Raw genomic sequence first — 23,918 nt, 5'->3', positions numbered from 1 at the left:
TCTTTTTTATTGATCTATAAATTTAGTTCCTTATATTATTATTATTATTATTATAACTATTATTTATCATTACATATTTTGTCATTTTATTTTATTGTAAAGTTTATGATACATTCTGTGAAAAAACTATGTAATTTTTTGCTCAAAAATGATTATACCGATATGTTTTATATGTATTGTTTAAAAAAGTTGTGTGCTTATTTTTATTTGTTTGATTTCAATTTCCAAGTACCCTAAATTTAATAATATAGTTATTATTTTACCTTTAATGTCAACACTTAGCAAAAAAAGGCACCTCACTTTAATCTTTTCTTTCTGTGTTGGTTTTTACTGTGCTTGGGTTGGATTTTACTGGTTTGAAAATACTAACTATTGATTCGCATCGTAGTATTACTATGTATTACAACCAGAATAAAAGCAAGCGTTTATTCAATACTGACTTGCAATTTAGTTGTTTAGGCCATACAATAGTGCAGATAAAACCCACAATTTATCGAGGTATACAGGCAATAATCCCTTTCTAAATCTACGAGTTTTATTGGTGTTACGAAAATCGAATAAAAAGATAATACAGTTTTTTGTGCAATATAACTTGAAATGTTTTAAATCGTGGATTTATTTTTAATGAAAATCTTTTGTCTCGTGTAAAAATATGCCTAAACTGCTGCTCGAGTACAATACATTAGGTACTAATTTTATATGAGTACAATAAAATAATAGCATTATTAGTATATAATGACCATTGGCATTTGTAAAAATTATTTTAATTATTTATAATCTATTGACTATTCCTAGTAGATTATAATTATTAAGAGTTATGATAGTCGATAGACAATTTCCTTGCACAATACCCCACCGATAAACTCTGAAAAGTAGATTAGTTTTTTTTCTTTTAGCCATATTATTGTAAATGTGATATTTATATTCTACAATATAATAATAATTTATACTGTCGGACTCCTACTATGTACCCACTTGGTGTATAATATTTGTATTCGTCCATTCGCGTTCAGTTAATGCACAATACCTACATAATATTTATTTACATGTTATTATTACTTACACGATATTAATAATAATATTCAAGTAAGTACCGTTTGATGGCACCTGCAATTTGAATTGAAAACAATTCGTGCCGACTGTATTGTTTTTCAATAATAATTACCATCAATTAATTTATCAAATCGAATTTGTTCTCTCCGTTTACAACCGTTTAAACTGTCTAATAGGTCCTCAAAGGAGATATTATAAAATATATTACATATATCCGTGGCCATGGCGTTCACTCCGTATCAAATAATCCTGGCAGTTGGATTGGTCTTTACGGGATTCACGAACACAATAAGCATCAAGTAAGCAAACTTTGAAAGTTACTTATAACCGAACAGGTACACCCCGCCTAACAAGTAATATTTCTCGTCAAATAGTTGTTACACAATAGTACAAATACCACAAAGTTGAATAATATGGACCATTGAACTTGGAAACACACAGAACGAGATTAATCATAATAAAACAAATGAAACAACCGTTTTGTTTATTTGAAAAACAAAAATATAAAAATTAACGAAAAAAAATAAAATTTAATTAACCTAGCTCCCATATTTAGTTGATAATTTAGCAATTCGTCCAAAATAAATAAATGAAATTGGTACTGAATTTTATTACATAAAAATCTAAATAATTGAGCTATCATCTAAGACAATATTTATCATTTGTACATCTTAAAACATGCTCATGCGTCGTTTCAATTGCCCTTTGATCTCGGCTTTGTCTTCCAAAAGATTTAAAAAAAAAAAAAAAATACAACGAACGAGTGAGATAAATGTTCGTATCGAATAAATCATTTATATAGTATATATGTTTGTCTAATTAAAATTACATCTAAGAGCTAACGTCTGAATTCAGAAACTAATCTATGGTATATAGGTACAACGTACATGCATACTAATTAGTAAGAGACTAGTTGGATTTTATGGAAATTATACTCAATAAGTTGATAAGTACAATTTTTGCATTTTCATACAGTCTTGAAACTTGTTATGGTTGTGCAAAATTTATCAGCCCGTTTAAGGAAATACGAATCTGTAGTGCTCATACAGATATAATTATAATATCACACTAAAAGACTCTTGGTCAGCACAAATCGCGAGCTTAGGCTTATGTTAACTGGCGAAAGGCTTTTGAAATTGTGAAAAATTATTAATTTTTTTTTAAATAATATAATTTAATTTTGGATGGCCTCGACAGCTGTAAAAAGTCTAGCTAATAAAATAAACAAATAGATAATATTATAATTACCTATTTTACTCTATTCGTTTTTTTATCAATAAAAAAAATGACATATTAGGAAAAATATTAATTTAACGATTCTTTTTGGTTTCAAACTAGGAACTATAGATTTATAAGACTTATTAAATTATGTAATGCCATATATACGTTATAGTTTACATTACTTATAAAACAAATTAATATTGGATTAAATTAATTCAATGATTTAATCAAATAATACATGTAATCAAGGTCAAAAGTGTGTTTATGTTTTGACAGTAGTATAAATATATTCATTTGATCTAAAATTAATATATAATAGTATCAAACTGTTTCAATATAAACAAACTTGAGTCGTAGAGCACTCTATTTTAGCTAAGGGTTGTGCTTAAGTATAGCGCTCACAGCTGTTTGTTTTTTGAGGGTTTTCTCGAATTTGAAAGAGTCATGGTTTTCTTACATACCACACTACTCAACACAAAATATAATATTTCAATTAGTAATTCAAATAATTATACTTCATTACAGATGGGCGGATAATATCGAATCAGCTGGAACCGATGGAAAAGTTCGCAAATTTAACCACCCTTTTGTTCAGGCTTTAATCATGTTTCTTGGAGAATTCATGTGCTTGTTGGTCTTTAAAATTGCTTTTAAGTACCACATGAAAAGACAGGTTTGAAATTTATAGTATTGATTTTGACGTTATTATACATTAATTCATCTTTATTTATTGATGATTTATTTATAATGAGTTAATACATCATACATACTTATATATATATATTGTACAGGGTCATATTTAAGGGGGGGGGGGCACTTGCTCGAGGGCGAATTTTTTTATAGGCAGCAAAATATTTAAGCGAAATTAATTTTAAAATGAAGATTTCGCTAATAATCAAACAACGAAAAAATTACATTAAAAAAGAATAAATGTCATATTTATTCTAATTTTAATATTGTATTTTATTATGTTAATTTATTATACGAAAAAGGCTTTCAATTTTTTTTAATGATTAAACGGTTTTCATTTATTAGTTGTTAGATTTCAATATTGAAATAAATATTACGAACATCGTGTGCAGAAAATAGAATCTCGATCATGGATAAAATAAGTGTAATATTGATAATTAGAAGGGGGAAGCATATGCCTAGGGCTCCAAAATTTTAAATACGGCCCTAATATCACAAGTTATTTTGAATTGAACCAATAAGTTATTTTTTATGAAATGCATAATAATAACAGGTTAATCTGAACAAATACAGTGTATATTTTTTAAAAAAACCTTCACCCCTACCCCCCCCCCCACACTGTGCTAATAACCAACATTGTCATTCGTTATAGTATTCTGTGGAAGACAGTAGAATTGTAAATGGTAACCAAAAGTTCAATCCACTTTTATTTTTTTTCCCGGCCATATGCGATATGGTGGCCAGCACACTTATGTACATAGGTCTCAACTTTACATACGCGTCGAGTTACCAAATGTTAAGAGGTATGTATTATGCAAAAACTAATCAATTCAATGATTTATTTTTAAAAAAACATACAAATCTAAGTAAGAGACCATCAACCGATGACACCGTCGTATATTTGATAAATCATAGAAAAAAACAATAACTATTCACAATATGACAGCCTCCCGGTAGTGGACATTCTTGTAAGCATTCGACTATAGCATTATAGGCATTACGCTTTCATACATTGAGTTCAGTGTGTAAATACAAAAGATATGCAGATGTATGGAGTGTAAAATAAAGGGATAGGCAAATTAGTATATATAAAAGGAAGAGACAAGTAAAAAAAAAAAAAGATCAAAAATAGAGAATTATAGGACAAAGTAAAAGTGAACTAAGAGATAGAGCGCTTAAGACCTAACCTGGCCAAAATGTAGACACAAGAGCCGAATAGAACTTATTAAATATATTATTTACTCTCTATAAACATAATCTACATAATGTTACATCATAATAACAAACAAATATATATATATAATATTAATGTGTACTTAATTGATAATTGATATGTACCTATGTATTTTTTTCAAAGGTGGCGTAATCATATTCACCGCTATCCTTTCTAAAATGTTTCTTCGCAGAAAAGTTACCGTTCGACATTGGATGGGTATACTTCTAATAATCGTCGGATTATGCGTAGTAGGTATATCGGATTTGTTAGTATCAAAGAAGTCCACACAAGTCGATGGTTCGTACACAACCGAAGGAATTATTACAGGTAAAAACACATTAAGGAAAAAACAAGTTGATCTAGTTGCTAAAATATTTGTACTTTGGGTTGAGGACATATTTAAATTGTTTGCAAGACATTATGTTTAGACCGATAAATAAGTAAACTGAAAAACTCTTTACAAAAAAAAGATACTACCAGGAAGAAAAAATTATAAGGGTTTTTATCTAATAATTTAATACGGTGTTACGGAAAATAAAAACTTTAAATGTTCGAAAATTGCAAAAGAATGAGATTTTTGTTTTAGACCAAAGTACAGTTATAAAATATATGTTTGTATAATATTATGTATTTGGATATTCCAAGGCGATTTGTTGATATTTGTCGCCCAAATCATAACCGCCGCCCAAATGGTGTACGAAGAAAAGTATGTGGTCGCAAACGACATTCCGGCATTGCAAGCCGTTGGTTGGGAAGGTAGTACTCGTAAACGATATCTCAGTTTAATATTTTTGACATATTTTTTTTCTTCTCAAACGTTCAATACTAATTTCACAGGAGTGTTCGGTATGGTCGCGATGAGCTTACTCTTGATACCTTTCTACTTTATTAAAGTCGGCGAACCTTTAGCGAGCAATTCTCGAGGGTCGCTCGAAGATTTCCCAGACGCTATTGCACAGATTGTGAACAACAAAATATTATTTGCTGCTCTGATGGGTAAAATCTGGGAAAACTGACTTTTGGATCCTCTTTACATTACATTGTTATTATTTTCGTTCAGGCAACGTTGTCAGTATTGCTTTTTTCAACTTCATGGGGATCAGCGTGACTAAGGAAATATCTGCGACCTCTCGAATGATACTGGATTCACTCCGTACGTTTTTCATATGGACTTTTTCTTTGGCCGTGGGATGGCAAGCGTTTCATTTCCTCCAGGTAATATTTACACGCGCGTTTGAACTTGTTTCTTAGCATTTACATTATACAGTATTTAGCTGTTATGAATAGTCATCTGCTCTCATCTGCAGCCTGCTATTAAAATATTGTCAATATTAAAAAAAATTAATGTCCCATGTTCGTTTTGTCGTTTCAGCCAATTGGTTTTGGGACCCTACTGATTGGAATGTGCGTTTATAACAATATGATTATTTGATGGACGTGCACTTGTATCGAAACGCCCGAAGAAATACGAACACTGTATTATATTTAAGCCAGATCGAATGACCCAAAGAATTTAACTGTAGAAGTATTTAGTATAGTTTTAATAACGCCAAACGTATAAGCATTGAATGTTTGAGTTTTTTTTTTTTTAAATATAAAGAGTTAGGCGTGGTATGTACCACTGCCAATGATGTTATACTTCACTCTGCTTTTTTATGACCTAGCTCAAAACAATTGTTGATCTTAATAGTGTTAAACAAAATGAAATGTTTTAACGACCTACGCAATTATGTATTTGTATATGTATATATTTATAATAAAAATATATTTTTTTAATTTAAACCTTTTTCTGGAGTATAAAATACATGTCTAAAACCATACACGACACCGAGATTCTATTATTAAAATTTCGATCTATTGTCATGCATATCCTAAACAAACGACAGACAATCAGTATTAATAACCATTTTAATTATTAATACATAACTAAAAAATGACTTTTATTTCCTTATGTACCGGATCTAAAGCCCTTGTTCTAATTTTCAACATTGATTTAAAAAATTATGTACTTCAAATTTTTTATTAAGTCATACCCGTTATAACAATTATTTATTCTTGTTTACCAATTTTTTAAGAAAAATGAAATAAAATGAAACCCAATGTTGTTCATAGTTATTATTTCAACATAATGTTATAGCACAACAAATATTCATTTCCTTGAAAATTTCCGAAACTTTAATAAGAGCGGAAAATTGAAATGAAGTAAATGATTACACTGTTTTAACTTAATATGGAATATTTTTCAAATGTCATTAGGTTTAACCCTCTCCCGTTGGTGTGGAGAAAACGGTTTCATTAGATGGTCTACTTCAGCGTTTGAGACTTGAGCCAGAAAAATAAACTAATGGTAGAAAAATTTGAAATCTATGAACTGAAAAACAATATTCTAATTATTATTATTCAAAACAAAATGCAACATAAATAAACTAATGTCTAAACTCTAAAGGCATATTTGTTACAAAAACATGATATAATCGACTAATAATATTATTTTTTAGATATTAACTTAACCTAACCTATCTACATGTTAATGCGATATGGCATTAAAATAAAATCGTTAGCTATATATAACCTTTTACATAACTTCTCGTTAGTCATTAATAATTAGTAAAAACATGAGTTATTCAACAATAATAAAATAAATGTAGCATAATCAATACCTATGTCGTTATTAATAATTGATACCTTGTAAATAAGATTATTATTTTAATAACATTTTGTTATCTTCTTTTATTTTGTATTTTTAAAAAAATATAATAAATAATAATATATTATAATCTCTGTATAGATATAAAATGGCTAGACAGGGTATTCATAATTTCATGTAACACTTAATTTTTTTTACGATGTATTAAAATTAAAAAAAAAATAATTTTGTGAAACATTTTTATCAAATAGTAGTACCTAATTTAAAGTTTTTTTTTTTTACAGTCAGAAGCTTGATTTAGGGTAAGGGTTATTTTTGAAACTTAAATATATACATGTAATTCGTTTTTAAAATTAAGAATAATTTGCTGAAAATGTTAAAAACTGCTGACTTAAAAATGGTTATCGACCAGTTAAAAATTGCAACTAACTATACCTAATTAAAAAAAACCAATTCAATTTATACATTAGAGGAACATTATAAAAGAGGACGTGATACCTCCTATTTATTTAAGAGTTAAGTGTAGGTAATATTTTGCAAAATCTTAATTTAAAGGTTGAACTATGATGTGTAGTTATTAGTTCAGTATTTAGGACTCTTTTTTTAGTAGCTAATATATTCCTTGACAGCGATTTAACATTTTTTTTCATCTAAACATAGCTACGCATATTCTCTATTATTGGCTAAATAATAATCGTAGAACATTTTTTTTTACATATTTAAAATAATGGGAACTTTATCAAGAATTTATAATTGACTTTTGATGTTTTTCAAAACTTTTTTAAGTGCTTGTATTTAAGGTAACATTTAAGTTATCTAAAAAAAAACCGACGAGAACTTAATTAAAGTTCTCCTCTTTTCTGTGACCATTTCACTTTGACCTACACGCTTTCCAAACAAACACGATTTAACGAATTGTTTTAAAGAGTACAACGTCCTTTTCATTAAGCAATAAAAATTCATGTTCAATTTATACATTTTGAATTCATCGTCAACAGATTTAATGTGCTCATTGTTGACCATTGTTTATGTGTAGAACTTCTCATCTGTATAATAATCTTATAACAACGGTAATACCCATGGTCGTTCCGGAACGCCTTTTTTATGAATAACTACGACAAACAAATTAATAACAACGATAAATAATTAAGTTTGTGAGCGGTAATTGCACGTTTACGTAATTCGGACAAAAAAAAAATAACGTTAAAATAGATTACTTACACAGTAATTAATTACACCAATTATTGTGAATAATAATAATAATGGACGTACATAGTACAATAATATGGTCGTAGATTAAAAATATATACAGTAGGTATGGGCTAAAAGTTTGAACACACACACGAGTTAACAACAAATTTTTTTAGTTTTTACATTTATTTCACGAAAACAACTTAGGTACTTTATTTACATCGGTTTGGTGGGTTCAAAATTTTCTGATTATTCTTAATGTATTTTATTGGGAAATAAAATTTTACCCAAAACAAACTTGCTCAACGGCCACGACAGCAACCAACATGGCAATAACAGCTGTCAAGTGACCAGGTTTAAGGTAATATCGATGGCATCATTGTTGTCAACCGATTACAAAATGGTGGTTAACATATTTAAACGTTGAAACTTATCGGAGAAATGCCAAAAATTTGCGCCGAAATCAATAGAGGAAAAGGTGGTCACTTTCAAGAAAATCGGCTGAAGTAATTTTCTTATTTTTCGTTATCTTTTTATTAGGTTTCTATAAAATACATTAAGAATAATCAGTAAATATAAACATCAGAATTGTGTAAATAAAGCAAGTTGTTTTCGTAAAATAAATGAATAATAAAAAAAAATTCTTGTTCGCTTGTGTGTATTTAGACTTTTCGTCTGTACTGTACAAATGTACATACATAGATAGTCCACTGGCGTATGAAACACGGCAACCTTTTTGATAAAACCAAATGGACGCAACGAATAGATGCTAAATATAGGTTTGCATCCAAAATCGGGTTGCCGAAAAAACGTACGGCGTGGTATAACTATACCGGGTGATCCTTTTAACGCCCTACACCAGTATTCTCTTAAAATAATTGATTTTTTACAGTTTTTTTTTTTTGGAAACATTTTTGTTTATGCTACATACTAGACAATATTCAAATTATTATCTATTTCAGTATTTTCTAGGACTTTATCGACTTTCGAAACGGTAACGTACATATTTTATTGACTTTTTAAATTAAGAATAATTTGCTGAAAATGTTGACCGGTCGATAACCAGTTGTGAATAAATAGTTTTAAAGTAGTTCAAAAAATAAAAATTTTAATACTGTCTATTACTGTACTATAACATATATAAAAATGTTTTCAAAAAGAAACACTACAAAATTACAATTTTTTCACGAGTGAGCTATGGTAGGGCTTCAAAAGAATCACCTGGTATGTATGTAATGTTGTTTTTAAACTTATGTGTTATATTTAGAACAGTAACGTCGGAAATACTAACACCACACGGTAGAAAGTGTAATCATATTATTACGCTGGGAATTTACTAGCCCGATTTGTCTTAAAAACATGTATACTACTTAATACGGTCGATATAAGAATATGGGTCTCCTCATCAATTGGGGATGGTTGAAAAAATAGAAACACGGTTTCTAAGAATGTTAGCTTATTTAGCCGGTGAAGTTGGTGAAGACCTGAACATTATTGCTTCTAACAGTAATTTAAATAGGCTTTCTGATCGCCGGAAAGCCGCTGATATATTGTGGGTCTACTATTATTAACGAATTTAAGTACCTACAATTTAATACTAAACATACGAGGCGTACCTCCTAATTGCGCCAATGTTAATCACTTTTGAAGTCGGTGCCAAACAATCACAATAAGAATACAAAGAATAAAGGATGTCAATGAGATGTTTACCAATGGTTTCACGGTGTATCGTTAGCATGTCTATATATCTATTATCTAGGTAGGTAAATAATAATTATTTTTTTCTGATGTACAAAAACAAAAATATCGTTATTTGAAACATTTTGGACACCCCCGGTTTAAGACGGCGTCGTTATCTTTCGATCTGACGGCCGGCGATAACTGATAACAGACCGAACAATTTCGACAAGACAAGACAACAGATAAGAAGTAAGTAGGGGTAAAAACGATGAGCGATCGACCCGGCAACCGAGTAAAATCCTAATAACGTCATGTCTAATTCGAACGCATTTCGTCGACAGGTACTGCGTCCGTTGTTTCGTTACACTTTACACGCAGAACGCTCAGCGACATTTGCACGCCACCGTAGGTTCTTCGTGTCCACGACCAACATGACCGCTACCACCGCTGACGTTACGTGCACGCCTGTGTTGGACGACCAAATAGTGGCCAACAGTGCCAGTTGGTCGCCGAAAATGTTGGCATGGCAAGTGCACTCATACGGCACCCTGGACGATCTGGTCCTAACCAACAACGCCAGATCGCCCGTCGTGATCGGCCCCAAAGACGTTTTGGTACGCGTCAAAGCGTCATCTGTCAATCCGCTCGACGTTTTAATGACCGGTAAGTCGCTCGAGCCTTTTTTCGACCGAAGTTACAATTATTGTTGTTAAACAACGTTGTGTGTGTGTTTATCTATAGAGGGCTACGGGCAAGTCGTGTTGGGCACGATTCGTCAAGCACAACAAAAATCGTTACACAAACCAGTCGAGTTTCCGTTGACTCTCGGAAGAGATTTCGCCGGCGAAGTCGTCGCCAAAGGAGCTAACGTTACAAAAGACTTGAAAATTGGCGATCTAGTCATGGGCGTCGTTCCCCCTTTTCACCAAGGCTGTCACGCCGAGTTTGTTTCAGCTCCACAAAGCTTAGTTAGTAAATATATACTTTATAATCTATTCATTTATTTGTTATGTTTATTAATTTATTTATATATGTGTTCAGGTAGTTAAAAAGCCAGTCCATATGTCCAATGAAGAAGCGGCCGGTTTACTATACACGGGTTTGACTGTGTATAGTGCATTGAAAGTAGCTGGCGGACTATATGTTTTAAACGCTACTAACAAAAGCGTACTCGTGATCGGCGGGTCTGGCGGTGTCGGAAGTTGTGCTATACAGTTGTTGAAATCCTGGGGCGCTAAGGTAAATTAAATTGAGTCAATTTTGTTTATGTGTTCAATAAGTTTATGGTGTTTACCAACATGATATACCAAAATTAACCTATCGCCACTAAATAGAAAATATTATACATTTCCTTTAAAATTGACTTAGGAGTATGCCACGCTACTTATTTGTCTTTGTAGTAATTTAAGAACGAAAGTACAATGTTGCACAAAGATAGTTTCCTGTGGTGTTGACTTAAACACATTATATATTTTTGTTTATATCATAACCTTAATTGCTGTTTAATTAAATTTTAGGTAACTACCACATGCAGTACAAATGCCATAGATCTAGTAAAAACACTTGGACCGGACAATATCGTCGATTATACTTCTTCGGATATGAAAGAGCAATTGGAACAATTCGGAAAGTATGTAATCATTAAGACCTATTATACAATATTAGACATTTTCATTACTAGCTAAAGTTTTATTATAAAACAACCCTCTAAAGTCTGAATAATACAAAATTAGGTGATCGGAGAAAAAGTATTGGTGTAATTATACAGAAAGGCTTGATGATTGATTTTAAGTTTATTAATTCATTCCAAATCCTCTCTATAGTTTATTATCATAGGTTTAATCTGTTTGGATTACCGATGATTCGGCGCAAGACCATTTAACACATAACCGTACGAGTAGACATTTAATTATAAAGTACCTATTAAATGGGTTTAATTAAGTAGTTTCTTGACTTAAAATATAATAGTAAATTAAGTAAAAACGTTAGAATTAAAGCGAGTAATTAAATCTAATCATTTTTGGAGTAAAATTTTAAGTTTTGCACCAAATTGTCAGGACACAGTTAAATTTAGCATATCGGTTAGAAGTCATGATTTTAGAAGAAATACATTTTTTTTTGGATATATTGTCCTTATTTGAGTTTATTGATGTTATAATTAAATTTTCTTTATTATGATTTTCCAGATATGACCTAATATTAGACGCCGCCGGTATACCCTTCGAAGAAATAAGTTCTTTTACGCCTTTGCTGAAAGGCTGGAGTTGTAGCGGTTTCATAACTCTGCGAAGTCCTATATTGAAGAACACAGACTCGTACGGACTGTTCGGCGGAATGTTGAAGAACGCCTACGATTTAGTTGTACCCAACGTGCTGTCGGGTGCAATTTTCAAAGGTTCCACCATACGGTGGGGTGCATTTATGCCTCTGGAAGGAGGTGTTAACGAGTTGGCACAATTAGCAGAGGAAAAGAAAATGATCGTCCCCCTCGACAAAGTATATAAGTTCATGGACCTGAAAGAAGCGTACAAAAAGGTACAACAAGGACATCTTCGAGGCAAAGTCATCGTTACATTTGATCAAGAAAGCATAGACAGAGCTAAATTAACCTGTTGAAATTCCTCATTTTTTTTAATACCATTCACTCCACTATTCTCGTTGTTAGCTGTTATATTATTATTATTATTATTTGTATAAAACAAATAATTGTTGTTGTATGATTAGAAATTAAATTTAAAACTATTGTATAAATATGTAAAATTAAAAAAATATATTTTACTATAAATAAAATAATATATATTTGTTTAACTTTATCATTGTCTCAAATATCATTGTAATCGAATCGTTACTTTGTGCCTATATACATAATATATTACCAGATAATAAGTAATAATTCATAATTAACGTGATAACAGAGCTAAGAAGACATTGTTTTAACAATGATATGCTATTTTTTTTATTTTTTTGTCCGTGTCTGAACGGCAAGTCTATTGTACAGAAATCGTACCCTTGATGGGCCAACATTATAAAAAGTCCACCCCTATGCCTTCGAAAATCGAGAAAAACGCCCAAAAAAATACAGATTTAAAAAATGTTGAGTTAGCTCCCACACGTGTATGGAATATTCTTTAGATTTTAATATAACAGTACCAAAAAGAAGAAGTAAAACATATTTTTGGTTTCTTTCAAAGTTAATTTATTTTAAATTTTATTAAAGAAAAAATTGAAAAACTACGGTGGAAAAATTTAAACAAAGAAAAAGTTCCCACTCCTTGTTAAGGGATAAACCCTTCCTCCTTAGGAAGGGTTTATGATACATATATATATATATATTTTTTTTTTTTTTTGATTTGTCAACGTTAATCAATAGTATTCGCTTATAGTGTAGAATTTAAAATTCCTAACTTTACTACAAACTAGTCCGAAAAAATAGTTAAAACCACACTATTTCAATATTGTAAAAAATAAAAAAAATATATATATATACAAATAAATTTAGAGCTAAAATGATTTTCTATTATAGTATTATTATCGTATAAACTATAATTCTCCTATAATCCTGCTTTGCTGCTAAAAAACAGTCTCTCGTTTTCCTAGTACAGCTATTACAAAAATGTTTTTTTTAGCTTTTTAAAAAGGCCACAACCTAACCCGTAACGTTTTTATTAATTTTAACATTTAAGTTTTTTCTTAGGTTTTTACAATTATTATCCAATTTTAAAAATTATATACACGTTTCTTTACAAGTTTCATATTTTCTATTTGACGTATTGACAGTAAACAGTTAAAAATCTGTTTTACCACTACAATTAAATACAGTTTTATGATAGAACTTTTTTAATATCCATTTTTTTGGTAAGATTTAAGATTGGAGGAACTGCCCATTGGCTGTTTAGTTATCGTTTATTTTTTGAGTAAATGTTTAAAATATAAATTATGATAATAATAGCAGAATGTGATCGACTGGGGCGTGTAGGTAATTTGTTTGTAACGGGGGAATATTTTAAAGAGGCCACCAGAATGGAAAAATTGTGCTTTATTTCGCTTTAATTAGCCACCTTATCAACGATTTCATCTGAGTCCACGTCGTTTACAACCTTTTCTCAATAAACATAATCATACAAATGTCTGATGATTCTTTTTACAAGGTATTCTTCAAGTATGATTTAACATATTTTAGTTTCGAGGAACCGCGCTCACGTCTTACTCGAATGACTGAAAGAATAAAAAGTAGGTAACTTATAGCATGTGTGGTCTATGTGTATTAATAACGCTTGTCATGTTGTTGTAAAATAACAATAGTTCATAAGTTCAACTGTACCTAAACGGTGGATTTGTTTTATTGTATGAAAAAAATTGTGTGTGCTACCGTGGGGCCGTGGGGGGCCTACGAGAGTAGGTTAGACATAGGCCTAGGTTAGGTCTATATCTAACCTAACCTAACAGGGAAAATCCGTCTTTCCCTATTGGCCTATCCGCCCCTGAATATTCGTCATTTAAAGCATTTTCTTCTAATAATTTTATAGCAGTCATGTTTTTGCTCTATTAAATCCATCACGGACCGGGTAAAACCGGGTTTTAGGTTTAAAAATCAATTTTTTTAGCTTCCAAAACCAAGTCCTCCCTTAGAAAGTATATAATAAAATTATAATAGTAGCAATTCCATCGGTATAATTTAGAGCCATAATATTTTATTATAAAAAAAAAACGAAAACCATCAAATTAATAATGTACATATGTAAATCTACCGTCGCGGTTTCTGTGCGAATAACGGATTTGCGTGGTAATATTTTTGACCAACGCAAGACAATGATTTCGGTGGCGCAAGACCGCCGTTTGTAGTGGTGAGTGGAGGCGGCGGCGGCGGCGGCCGTGCTGCGTAATTAACAATGGCTGTGCCGCCCGGGCGCTTGCGCAACATCGAGAGTGCCAGTGTATCGACCGGCGGCGGCGGCGTCGTCGTCCCAAAAGCTCCCCGGGCCCACCCCCGTCGCAGTCGCCTCGGCCACTACACAATTTCCCGTGTACAGTCCGTTCGAGTCAGTCCGCGCGCACAACCGGCGTTGAGGGTGCGACACTTAATATTTATCCTCCGACTTCGGAGCGGCCCGACGAAATCCTCCGATCCGAATGCGGACGCCGATAAGGACGTCGCGTCGGTGGCCGCAGCGTACATAATAATATTGTAGCCGTTTCGACCGCCGTCGGCCAGCACCAGCTTTAGTGTGGGTTCGTGTAGGCCGCGCGGTCGCCCCGAGATGGGAACCGTGCTGAGTATCAGCCCGAAGAACCGCAAGTCCGTGTACCCGGCCATGGCGAGCAGCGCCAGCGCGGCCGAGTTCACGCTCAACAACTTTACGTACGAACATCTCCACAAGCACCGGGACGTAACCAGCCGGAGCATATCCATGATGTTGCCGGCCAACATAAATATCAACAACCACAACAACATCAACAACATCAACAACAACAACAATAACGTGGAGAACAAAATGATCGAGCGGGGTGCGCTGGAAAAGAGCTTGAAAAAACACTCGGCCCTGATCAACGCGATCAGCTGGAAACGGTTCAGCACATCGCAGAGCAAAAAGAAATTAGACACCAACAGCGGCAACGGTAACGTCGGCGGCGGTGGCGGCCTCAAGTCGACCAAGACCATCGTTCGCCAACCGTTGGTCGACAGCAACGTCAACGTCGAGAAGAACGTCCGTAGGTCGGCCACCACCACCGGGTTGGACGTGATCAACAACAACGAGAAACTGGTGCCCCGCGCCACCCTGGTACCGTCGCACACGTGCCACAGCCTAGTGCCCCGCAAAACCGTAATCCAGGCGTCCACGTCGGAGCTGCTCAAGTGCCTGGGCGTTTATTTGCACCACAAGTGTTACAAGCTCAACGATTTCCAGGCCGGAGACGCGGTCATGTGGCTCAGGACGGTCGACCGGAGCCTGCTCATACAGGGATGGCAGGTATAATATAGATGTTGTTTGTGTGTGTGTGTGTGTATTTAGAGTTTACGACGGGATCAGCGCGTTATCCTCGTTATTCCCGACCGCCCTCCCGCCCCCCTTTCCACCGCGCGCCGTGCACTGTCTCTCGTTGATATTCCCGTAGCGCCACCGTCGCCGCCTGGACGTTTTGCAAACGATTCGCCGCCGACGACCCTTCGCTGCGGTGCCACCGCGGGGCGCGCGTGCCAGGCGGCGCGCGTCGCGTGATTTACACAGAGTTCACCATTACAACTACTGGCACCTCCTCCCGCCGTCCTCCGCTGCTCCGCTCCTCCACGGTAGGATCCCTCGCGCTCTTGACGGTTCGATGACGTGTACTATAACTTAAGAGTAAAAACGCAATTTTCCGCGAACCCGCCGCCCCTCTGGGGACAAGCACACAAGACCCTCGGGAACATGATATCGTCGACGTCCCCAAATGCCCATGTAGCTAGCTCACCGATGCAATAAATTACACGTCGTTGCCCCGATGTACATGTATTTTTTATAGCCTCGCGTCGATTGCGTCAAAGTATTATTTTCCGGAGGGGTAGCGGTAATATCTGCGTCTTGAAGATTTCCCAAAGATAATGTTATACATAAAAGTACATTCGTATAAATCGAAAAGGGGATTTCCTACGGATTCCACGACTTGTCGTAACTTTTTTTTATTTCCCTCCGAAACTTACTGACATTCTTTAACTCTTGAATAGTTAAACGTATCTGTTTAGCAATTGATTCATATTTATCTATTATCATTAATCATCTCGTTACACTGTAAATACTAATACGACTGAAATGGTTGAGCTAATCGAGCAACATTTATCATTGTCAAAGACTTATGTCACTTTAACTGTAGTGAAAAGTAATCGAAGAACAGCTGAGTTGACTTGGTCGATGAATGCATCTATCATCATTACACACCTGTGTTGTATTTCTCCTTTGGCAATAATAATAAATATATAAATTCTGAATCAGTAAAAATTAAATACATTGGTTAATTACCTAATTTTGTATTAATGTTAATTACTTTATTAAGATGTATGGTGCAATTAATATGTTTGTATAATAGTTCCAAAAATTAAATCACACTTTAACTTTCCTAAGCGGTAGTTACATGCACTGTAAAAACTGCTTACATCAAATGTGTAAATTTATAATTATTTACCAACCATTGTTAGAAGAATAAATTGTCTAGTGCCTAAAAAACTGTTTTCAGTCTGATTTAAAACCATAAATCTAAGAATTACACTACACCCTTAAATCTACCTTTAAAACGAGTAAACGACCAATAATTGTTGTAACCTAATAAATTCAAAAAATGATTGTCTTATTTTTTTTGTAACTAAAAATATTTGATGTCATGTAACTATCATTATTTTTAGTAAAAAAATCTGTACTTTGAGTCTAAAATGGGCCAATTACAATTTTTAAGAAAAATTAGCTTATTTAATTCTCATAAACAATTTAATACACATCCTAATTTATTTCATTTATTATTGAAATCCAAAGTTGTAAGTTTTGGTCAGTCCATACTGGTCTTCTCTTTAGTAGTCCCCATTCCAATATCATCATTAATGTTTCACTTTTATCTTTATGTTTATTGTCATCTCTAATAACCGTGGCTTGGGTCAAGAAGAACGCATCTTACTTTTTACAACTTTCGGCAAATGAGCTTTTAAGTATTTATTTTTCCTGAAGATCTTTGTTGATTTTTTACTAAAATCTTCATAACTTTTCCTAATTTTTGTCGGCGATTGTAGTTTTTTACACAAGACAAAGATTGTGTTAGTTGACATAATATTTGGACGTCTAACTCGTGTTCGCCATGAAGTGACAATGCCCTTCTTCACCGAAGCCACACGCTTGGATTACTTTCCGTTTAATAAAACTATGCAGTAACATGTCCAGTTTAGGTTAGGTCGGTTAGGATAGGTTGGTCCTGTTGAAACTTCTCCTCCGACTCCCTTAGCATCGAAGCTAAAGTGTGGAATAGTATATTTTCTCGGCTGCACGGGAAAAACATTGAATCGTGGATATGTTTTTAAACTTCATCAATATCCCTGCTCTCGCTTCATATTTTCCTTCCCGCTCCTCCTGTATCCCAATCTAAGATTTAGAGGCAACCGCTTATGGCTGCCGATGCTCGACTATCGTCACGATATCACGACCAATGACGTGCTATGAAGTAGTCCACGGAAATTTTGGATTTATCCCCAGGCCATACACATTGGCGCAATTTCAGGGGGTGCTAGACATATTCAAACACACAAAACTTAACGTTAAAACCGTCCAAAAAGCGTAAATTTATTGATTATTACTAATTGTCAAACTACTGGAGTTTCGAGTAAAGCCCAGCGCTCATTGAAATTGCGCCAACGGCTGTAGGCGTGTTTAAAACGAACAGTAATAAAAAAAACCCTAGGAAATATCTAACGCAGACGCTTGTGTTTTGCAGGACGTGCCGTTCATCAATCCGGCCAACGTGGTGTTCGTTTACATGCTGGTCAGGGAGTTGGTGGACGAACGGGTGACCACCGAACAGGAGCTGCAAGCGGTCGTGCTCACCTGCCTGTACTTGGCCTATTCGTACATGGGCAACGAAATTTCGTACCCGCTGAAACCTTTCCTGGTGGAGGACAGCCGGGATACGTTCTGGGACAGGTGCCTGAGCATTGTCCGCAGCATGTCTGCTAAAATGCTGCGCATCAACGCCGAACCGGCGTACTTTACCGAGATATTTTCCGAGCTCAAGTCGTGCGGCACCCTAAGCATGGTGCTGCAGACGGCGTGATGAGCTGCACAAAAACCCACATTGTACATGTCAACGTCTACGATCCGGAACTCCTTTTGCGGAACACATGCCGTCCGATCATCAATTGAGACCCTACACAGGTGAGTTCAATGCACCGGGGTTTCTACAATCAATAGACCCGCCGTCTCCGCACCGTACTCCGTGACTCCGACCCCTAAGAACATGCCAGACTACCCGGCCGTTGTAGTATTAAAACAAACTATATACTACACGATATTATGCAGAGGGTTGTTTCGCCCGGAACGTGGGGCGCGTCCGGAGAAGGGTCGTTTACACGGAGGGAGCCATTTTTCAAAAAGGGTGTCACGCAATGATTGTACGCCAGCAAGATTCTTCGGAAAAAAAAAATGAAAATCGTTCATCGTCTGCAAAGTTTCGCAAAAAAGGAATTCCGTTTTGTTAAAGCTCATCGTTCGCCCGCATAATATGGAAACCTAAACTACGGCTACCCTGCGGTTAGGTTACCTGTAAGCTATAGACCGTTGTTTAGGCTTCCAAATGATTATTGCCTACTCGTTTGCGTAACGAGTGTAGATTTTTTTCTTCAACTTTTCTATAAATTATATTTTTATTTCCAGAAGAAATACATAATAATATTATAGTTAGGTAGCATAATTTATGTGTATGTACATAATAACAGACAAAACGTCCAGACTTGGTGGTCCCGTTTCAGCCGACTTATATACAAGGTTGGGCATATAACTCGATTTACTATACCCCGTTACAAGATACAAGTTACGCGCAATCGCCGTAACCAGTTACAAGTCACAATATGTAGTTACATTTAATTATGTAACGAGTCACAAGTTAAAACATACGCGCCTAAATTACATTTAATTATCATGTGACGAGTTATAAGTTACAATAGTTACATTACATTTAACTATTACAAGTTCGAGTTACGTAATGAAGTAACGTTTTAAATTACATGCTAAATAATACAATAAAAACATATTTATACTTTAACCAATTCAATTATTATAGTCGTTCAGTGTTATAATAGTATTAACGAGAAGTTATTATAAAAAACAAAGTGTTATCAAATATTTCAGATTAGTAAAATGTTTTTTTGACAGCAGCTATGATAACGTAACTTAACTCAATATAACTTAACCTAAGATAACGAGGCATGTTTGTATAGCTTGTTTCTTCTACGAAAAGCTTAAATCTGGTTAACGAGTTATACAAATTGCATCTGTAACTCGGTTACATGTAACTTTAACAAGTGTAACTTTAAAAAAAATATGTTCAACCCTGTTTATATTGTCGTATGCGGTATGCAATTTGCTAAAAATTATTTGCAACGAGCTTTTGGTGCGCACACACACACACACACTATGCGGGTAAACCAAACCTATATAATATAATAATAATATTATTTACTTATTATTATTATTACCATGTAAATACTTGATGGCATTAAAATTAACATAATATATTATTGTAATACCCTAAGCACGCGCATAATGGTAATGAATCATTTTTTATTTTTCGCTTTGAATATGATTTGTTTTAAAGAAAGTATTATGTTTTTTGAGGCGATGTTTAATTTTTTATCGATAACTGAAACGCTAGTGTACGCCAGATGCAAAGTGTCACTTTGCGCCTGCTCGTTACTGCGTTTGAACTATCGTAAAGCACGGGTTCAAAATTCCTCCATTTTTTAAAGAGAAAATTATTATTATTATTATGATTATTATTATTGTAAAAAAATATGTATAGTAAGATTTTGATATATTATAATAATGAAAATTAGATGTAATAAATCGAATTGATTTCGAGAATAGAAGATAAATTAAAAAAAAAAAAATATAGGTATGATAATAATAATATTTAGTTAAATAAGAGTTAAAAAAAAAGTAATAATTAATTAGTTTTATTTTTGACAAATGTCTTAGAAAATTACATTAGATCATTATAAAGAAAAATCCACACCAATCATTCCATATTATATTAGCTCATTAGATAACACGTTTTGAAAGTGATACATTTTTCATTTAAATGTCAAGTCCTTTTATGTTATTATTAATAGGTATTAAATTCCCCTTCAGAAGACTGAACGACGTTACGTGTAATTTTTTTTTTACCCTTTCACATGGCGAAAGATAATTTTAACCTTTTAAATCATTTACAATAAAACATATAGATAAATAAGAAACTTAATTTTAATTGATAATTAAAACTTAATTATTATTGAGAATCTATATTCATAAGGCTGGGATGCTGCAATTCCTTAGGTTAAGTGCATCTCAATATTGTTATTCAATACATATAGATGATTTCTTTTTCTTTTTTTTTGTCTTTAATATTTTTAATGTTTAACGTTAAGCTTCATGAGTATATCGTTACCATGACGGAAGTGTGTATTTGTTAAATATATTTGGTTTTCCCGGTCTCCTCGACGAAGCGGCGACGCTGTCCGACCGGGGGAACCATATACCATTAAGGTTAGGTTAAGTTTGGTTAAGTTTGGTTAGGTTAGGTTAGGTTCGGTTAGGTTCGGTTAGGGTTGGTTAGGTTAGGTTCGGTTAGGGTTGGTTAGGTTTAGTTAGGTTCGGTTAGGTTTAGTTAGGTCCGGTAAGGTTAGGTTAGTTGTAAACTTAGGTTAGGGAGTTTTGTTTTGTTTTATTATAATTTTTTTTTTTTACGGTATTAAGCGGTCGCGCTTAAGCGTTGACCGAAAGAATGAAACGTAATAAGCCATACAGATGAAATCGTCTAGTCAGTCGTGGTCGTGATTTCGATTGCGTTTCTCTTAGCGGAAACCTTCCAAATCCGACATGGCCTTTTTAGTATATAAGTGTTTACATTTAGTGTGTTTAATGTACGTTTTTTTTTAACGTTTAATATTGTATTTAATTATTATATAATATGTATTTATACTATAGTCGTCGGAGATACACTTTCCAATTCGATTTTCCAGTATTTTTTCGTCAACTACCCAACAGCGCCAACTCGGCCAGTAGTTTTTCTAGTCAACCTACGTCTAATAATAATATATCCTCACACGGTTTCATATTATAATAATGATAATAATATTACCCGCAATATCACACACACACACACATCAAACCGCATTTTTGTACATATAAGTTTAATTTAAACAATATACATATTTCAATTAATTAATTAATTATATATTATTGTAATCAATTTAAGGTATTTTAAAAGAGGTGAAAAATGACGGTCCTGACAAGCGGTTTACCTTTACCGCCAACTCTAAAACTCCTTCGTAGCACGGGTTAGGCTAGGTTAGGTTAGGCAATAACAAAAATATTAAAAACTCTTCAGACCAACCGTCTTTCACCCACATTTACTTGTTTTGATTATTATTATTATTTTTTTTTAACTCTGTTAAATGTTTTGATTTCCGTTTCGTTTTGTTTATGTTTTTGTTTTGAACGAAAAAAACAAAAGAGGCAAGCTTCAATTGATCTCATGTTTTAGCTTTTCATGACGACCACATTGGAAAATATGTCGTCGTTTAGTTTTTTGTCCCTGGGAATAATCCGAAAACGATTCTCCTTTTTTCGCGGCATACCTGTTAACACAATATTTGAAGAAAAAAAATAATACTCATTTTTTGCTCGTATACTTTATAAATTATAACTTATATTATTATCATTATCATTATTATTATTATTATTATTATTATTATTATTATTATTATTATAATTTATACTACGTTAACGGTATACGGTAGCTTAGCAGAGAGCTTTTAACCCAAAAGAGTGTGCAATTTACATTTAACAAAAAAATAAAAATAAGAATCCCAATGAAATTGTTTAGAAATTATATGTTTTATAGACATGTATAATAATGCGTTGATTTAATATGCATCGATTATCGTAATGTCATTTTTACTACCCCCGCTGTCGTTCACAGAAAACAAAAAGCCCCCTCTCCACCCCCCCCCCCCCCGAAAAAAGCCATTTTATTATAAATAATGTACGTAAATTTACATTGTATTAATTATGTATTATTGTATTAATATTATATTATTCAATATTACGTTTGTATACATAAACAAAAATATATATATTTTTCTTTTTTGTGAGTACATATTTTGTCTGTGCGTTTGCAAAAAAAACATCATGTTTTTTGTGTCTGTATAATAATTAATTATTAAGCTCTTCACGCCCAACACACCAAAGTTGCCACCATCGGCCTAATCTAAACTGACACAATTGTGTGAACGAAATTTTAGGCTTAAACTTTTGCGATGTTTGTTCGACGTGATTTTTTACAATTTTTTGTTTTTTAATGTTTCTATCTTTATTTCTTCTTTTTTGTTATTAAAAAAAAAAAAAAAAATTTCAAAACATGTGTTTTTTGTTGTTATTTTTTTTTTAAATATAATAATGATAAAAAAAAATCCAAAAGCGAGCTTGGCGTGCAGTTAGCATAAATTAATCATAACTTTACAAGTACAATTTGGGAAAATATTTTATGACTCAACAAATTATCTTATATAATATATTATCTGCATTATGACGTTAACGATTGCTGCACGGTTAACGCACAAAAGACGATGATCTTGCTCAGAGCTTAAGTCGCTTAAGGTCGCTATTTATAACAATAGTCTATCCATAATAATATAATACTATTATGCCATATATATATATTATATATGTGTGTATTGCAGACAACGAACAACAATCGGAAGAACAGTGTTTTTACCTGCAGCTACTATATTTAACACTTTCTAACCACTTGTTAACAGTAATTATCGCATGTTTAAGATGTATTGTAACCGACAACTGCATTGTTATGAAACACAATTATTGGCAAATTGATGTCTCTGCGATTTCGTAACACCAGTTGCATGATATTGGCAAATACATCGTTTGAGGTGTTAACTTAAATTACAGAAATTAAAACATTGTCGGGTGTTCGACACGCAATAACGGAAGTTAAATTAATATGTAATTTAAAACATTGAAAACTTTGCGTTATTGATTCGAATTAAAAAATAATTAAAACAGCCATAAGTACCTACCTACGCAGTACACTCGGTGACTCTCAGTTCTTAACAATAGGGTACTACGCAGAATACTACCGGAGTTTAATTTAGTCGACAATGAGGTTTCTGAAGTAGGTCGAGGACCTATTATGGGTGTTGAACAAGAGGAGCAAGGTGGAGAAATTAGGTACTCAGTATCGTATATCAGTTTTTTTTTTTATTACATTAATTATTATAAACAAATCAAATTTTGGTAAAATTGTGCTTCGGCGGATGACAGTGATAGTGTTAAATGTTTCATCCAATCAATTGCGTCGCCATTACGTTGGTGTACCTTTTTAATCCAACCTTCGACTTTGGTTTGTGGGCACTTTCCACTGCATGTTTGACCGTTTGGTGTAGTCCAAAAATCCAAACGGGCTCCGAAAATCTCCATCTATGTAGCAGGTATA

The 23,918-nt window shown here is 33.3% G+C and overlaps 4 protein-coding genes across 7 annotated transcripts in view; 3 read left to right on the top strand and 1 right to left on the bottom strand.

Annotated features, from left to right (window-relative positions):
• Positions 1–23,918, bottom strand: part of LOC126847034 (uncharacterized) — a 35,920-nt gene that overhangs the window by 11,164 nt on the left and 838 nt on the right. The window lies entirely within an intron of this gene.
• LOC126847036 (solute carrier family 35 member F6-like) lies at positions 942–5,962 on the top strand. Its single transcript, XM_050587005.1, has 9 exons — positions 942–1,086; positions 1,230–1,352; positions 2,800–2,947; positions 3,617–3,767; positions 4,322–4,507; positions 4,826–4,936; positions 5,018–5,176; positions 5,241–5,395; positions 5,553–5,962. The coding sequence occupies exons 2-9, from the start codon at positions 1,276–1,278 to the stop codon at positions 5,610–5,612; spliced, it is 1,047 nt and encodes a 348-aa protein (XP_050442962.1). The 5' UTR covers positions 942–1,086; positions 1,230–1,275; the 3' UTR covers positions 5,613–5,962.
• LOC126847033 (reticulon-4-interacting protein 1 homolog, mitochondrial-like) lies at positions 9,860–12,436 on the top strand. Of its 2 annotated transcripts, XM_050587001.1 has the most exons (6): positions 9,860–9,947; positions 10,040–10,361; positions 10,440–10,666; positions 10,740–10,937; positions 11,216–11,328; positions 11,885–12,436. In XM_050587001.1, exons 2-6 carry the CDS (start codon positions 10,130–10,132, stop codon positions 12,312–12,314), a joined length of 1,200 nt encoding a protein of 399 aa, XP_050442958.1. In that variant the 5' UTR covers positions 9,860–9,947; positions 10,040–10,129; the 3' UTR covers positions 12,315–12,436. The 2 variants fall into 2 exon arrangements, with proteins under 2 accessions (XP_050442958.1, XP_050442957.1); XM_050587000.1 differs by lacking the exon at positions 9,860–9,947 and having other exon boundaries at positions 9,954–10,361.
• LOC126847037 (cyclin-dependent kinase 5 activator 1) lies at positions 14,705–22,770 on the top strand. 3 transcript variants are annotated; one of them, XR_007686962.1, is made up of 3 exons: positions 14,705–15,667; positions 18,147–20,990; positions 21,021–22,770. XR_007686962.1 is itself a non-coding variant. In XM_050587006.1 (2 exons), the coding sequence occupies exons 1-2, from the start codon at positions 14,957–14,959 to the stop codon at positions 18,480–18,482; spliced, it is 1,047 nt and encodes a 348-aa protein (XP_050442963.1). In that variant the 5' UTR covers positions 14,705–14,956; the 3' UTR covers positions 18,483–22,770. The 3 variants fall into 3 exon arrangements, 1 of the variants encoding a protein (XP_050442963.1); XR_007686961.1 differs by having other exon boundaries at positions 18,147–21,000; positions 21,036–22,770; XM_050587006.1 differs by having other exon boundaries at positions 18,147–22,770.

Source organism: Adelges cooleyi, unplaced genomic scaffold (assembly GCF_023614345.1).
Source record: "Adelges cooleyi isolate 19-005CV unplaced genomic scaffold, UGA_ACOO_1.1 ACOO_flye_CR_arks_rails_tigmint_CR_PRNA_9, whole genome shotgun sequence".
In the NCBI taxonomy this organism is placed as follows: domain Eukaryota; kingdom Metazoa; phylum Arthropoda; class Insecta; order Hemiptera; family Adelgidae; genus Adelges; species Adelges cooleyi.
This window is presented reverse-complemented; position numbering and strand designations above follow the sequence as displayed.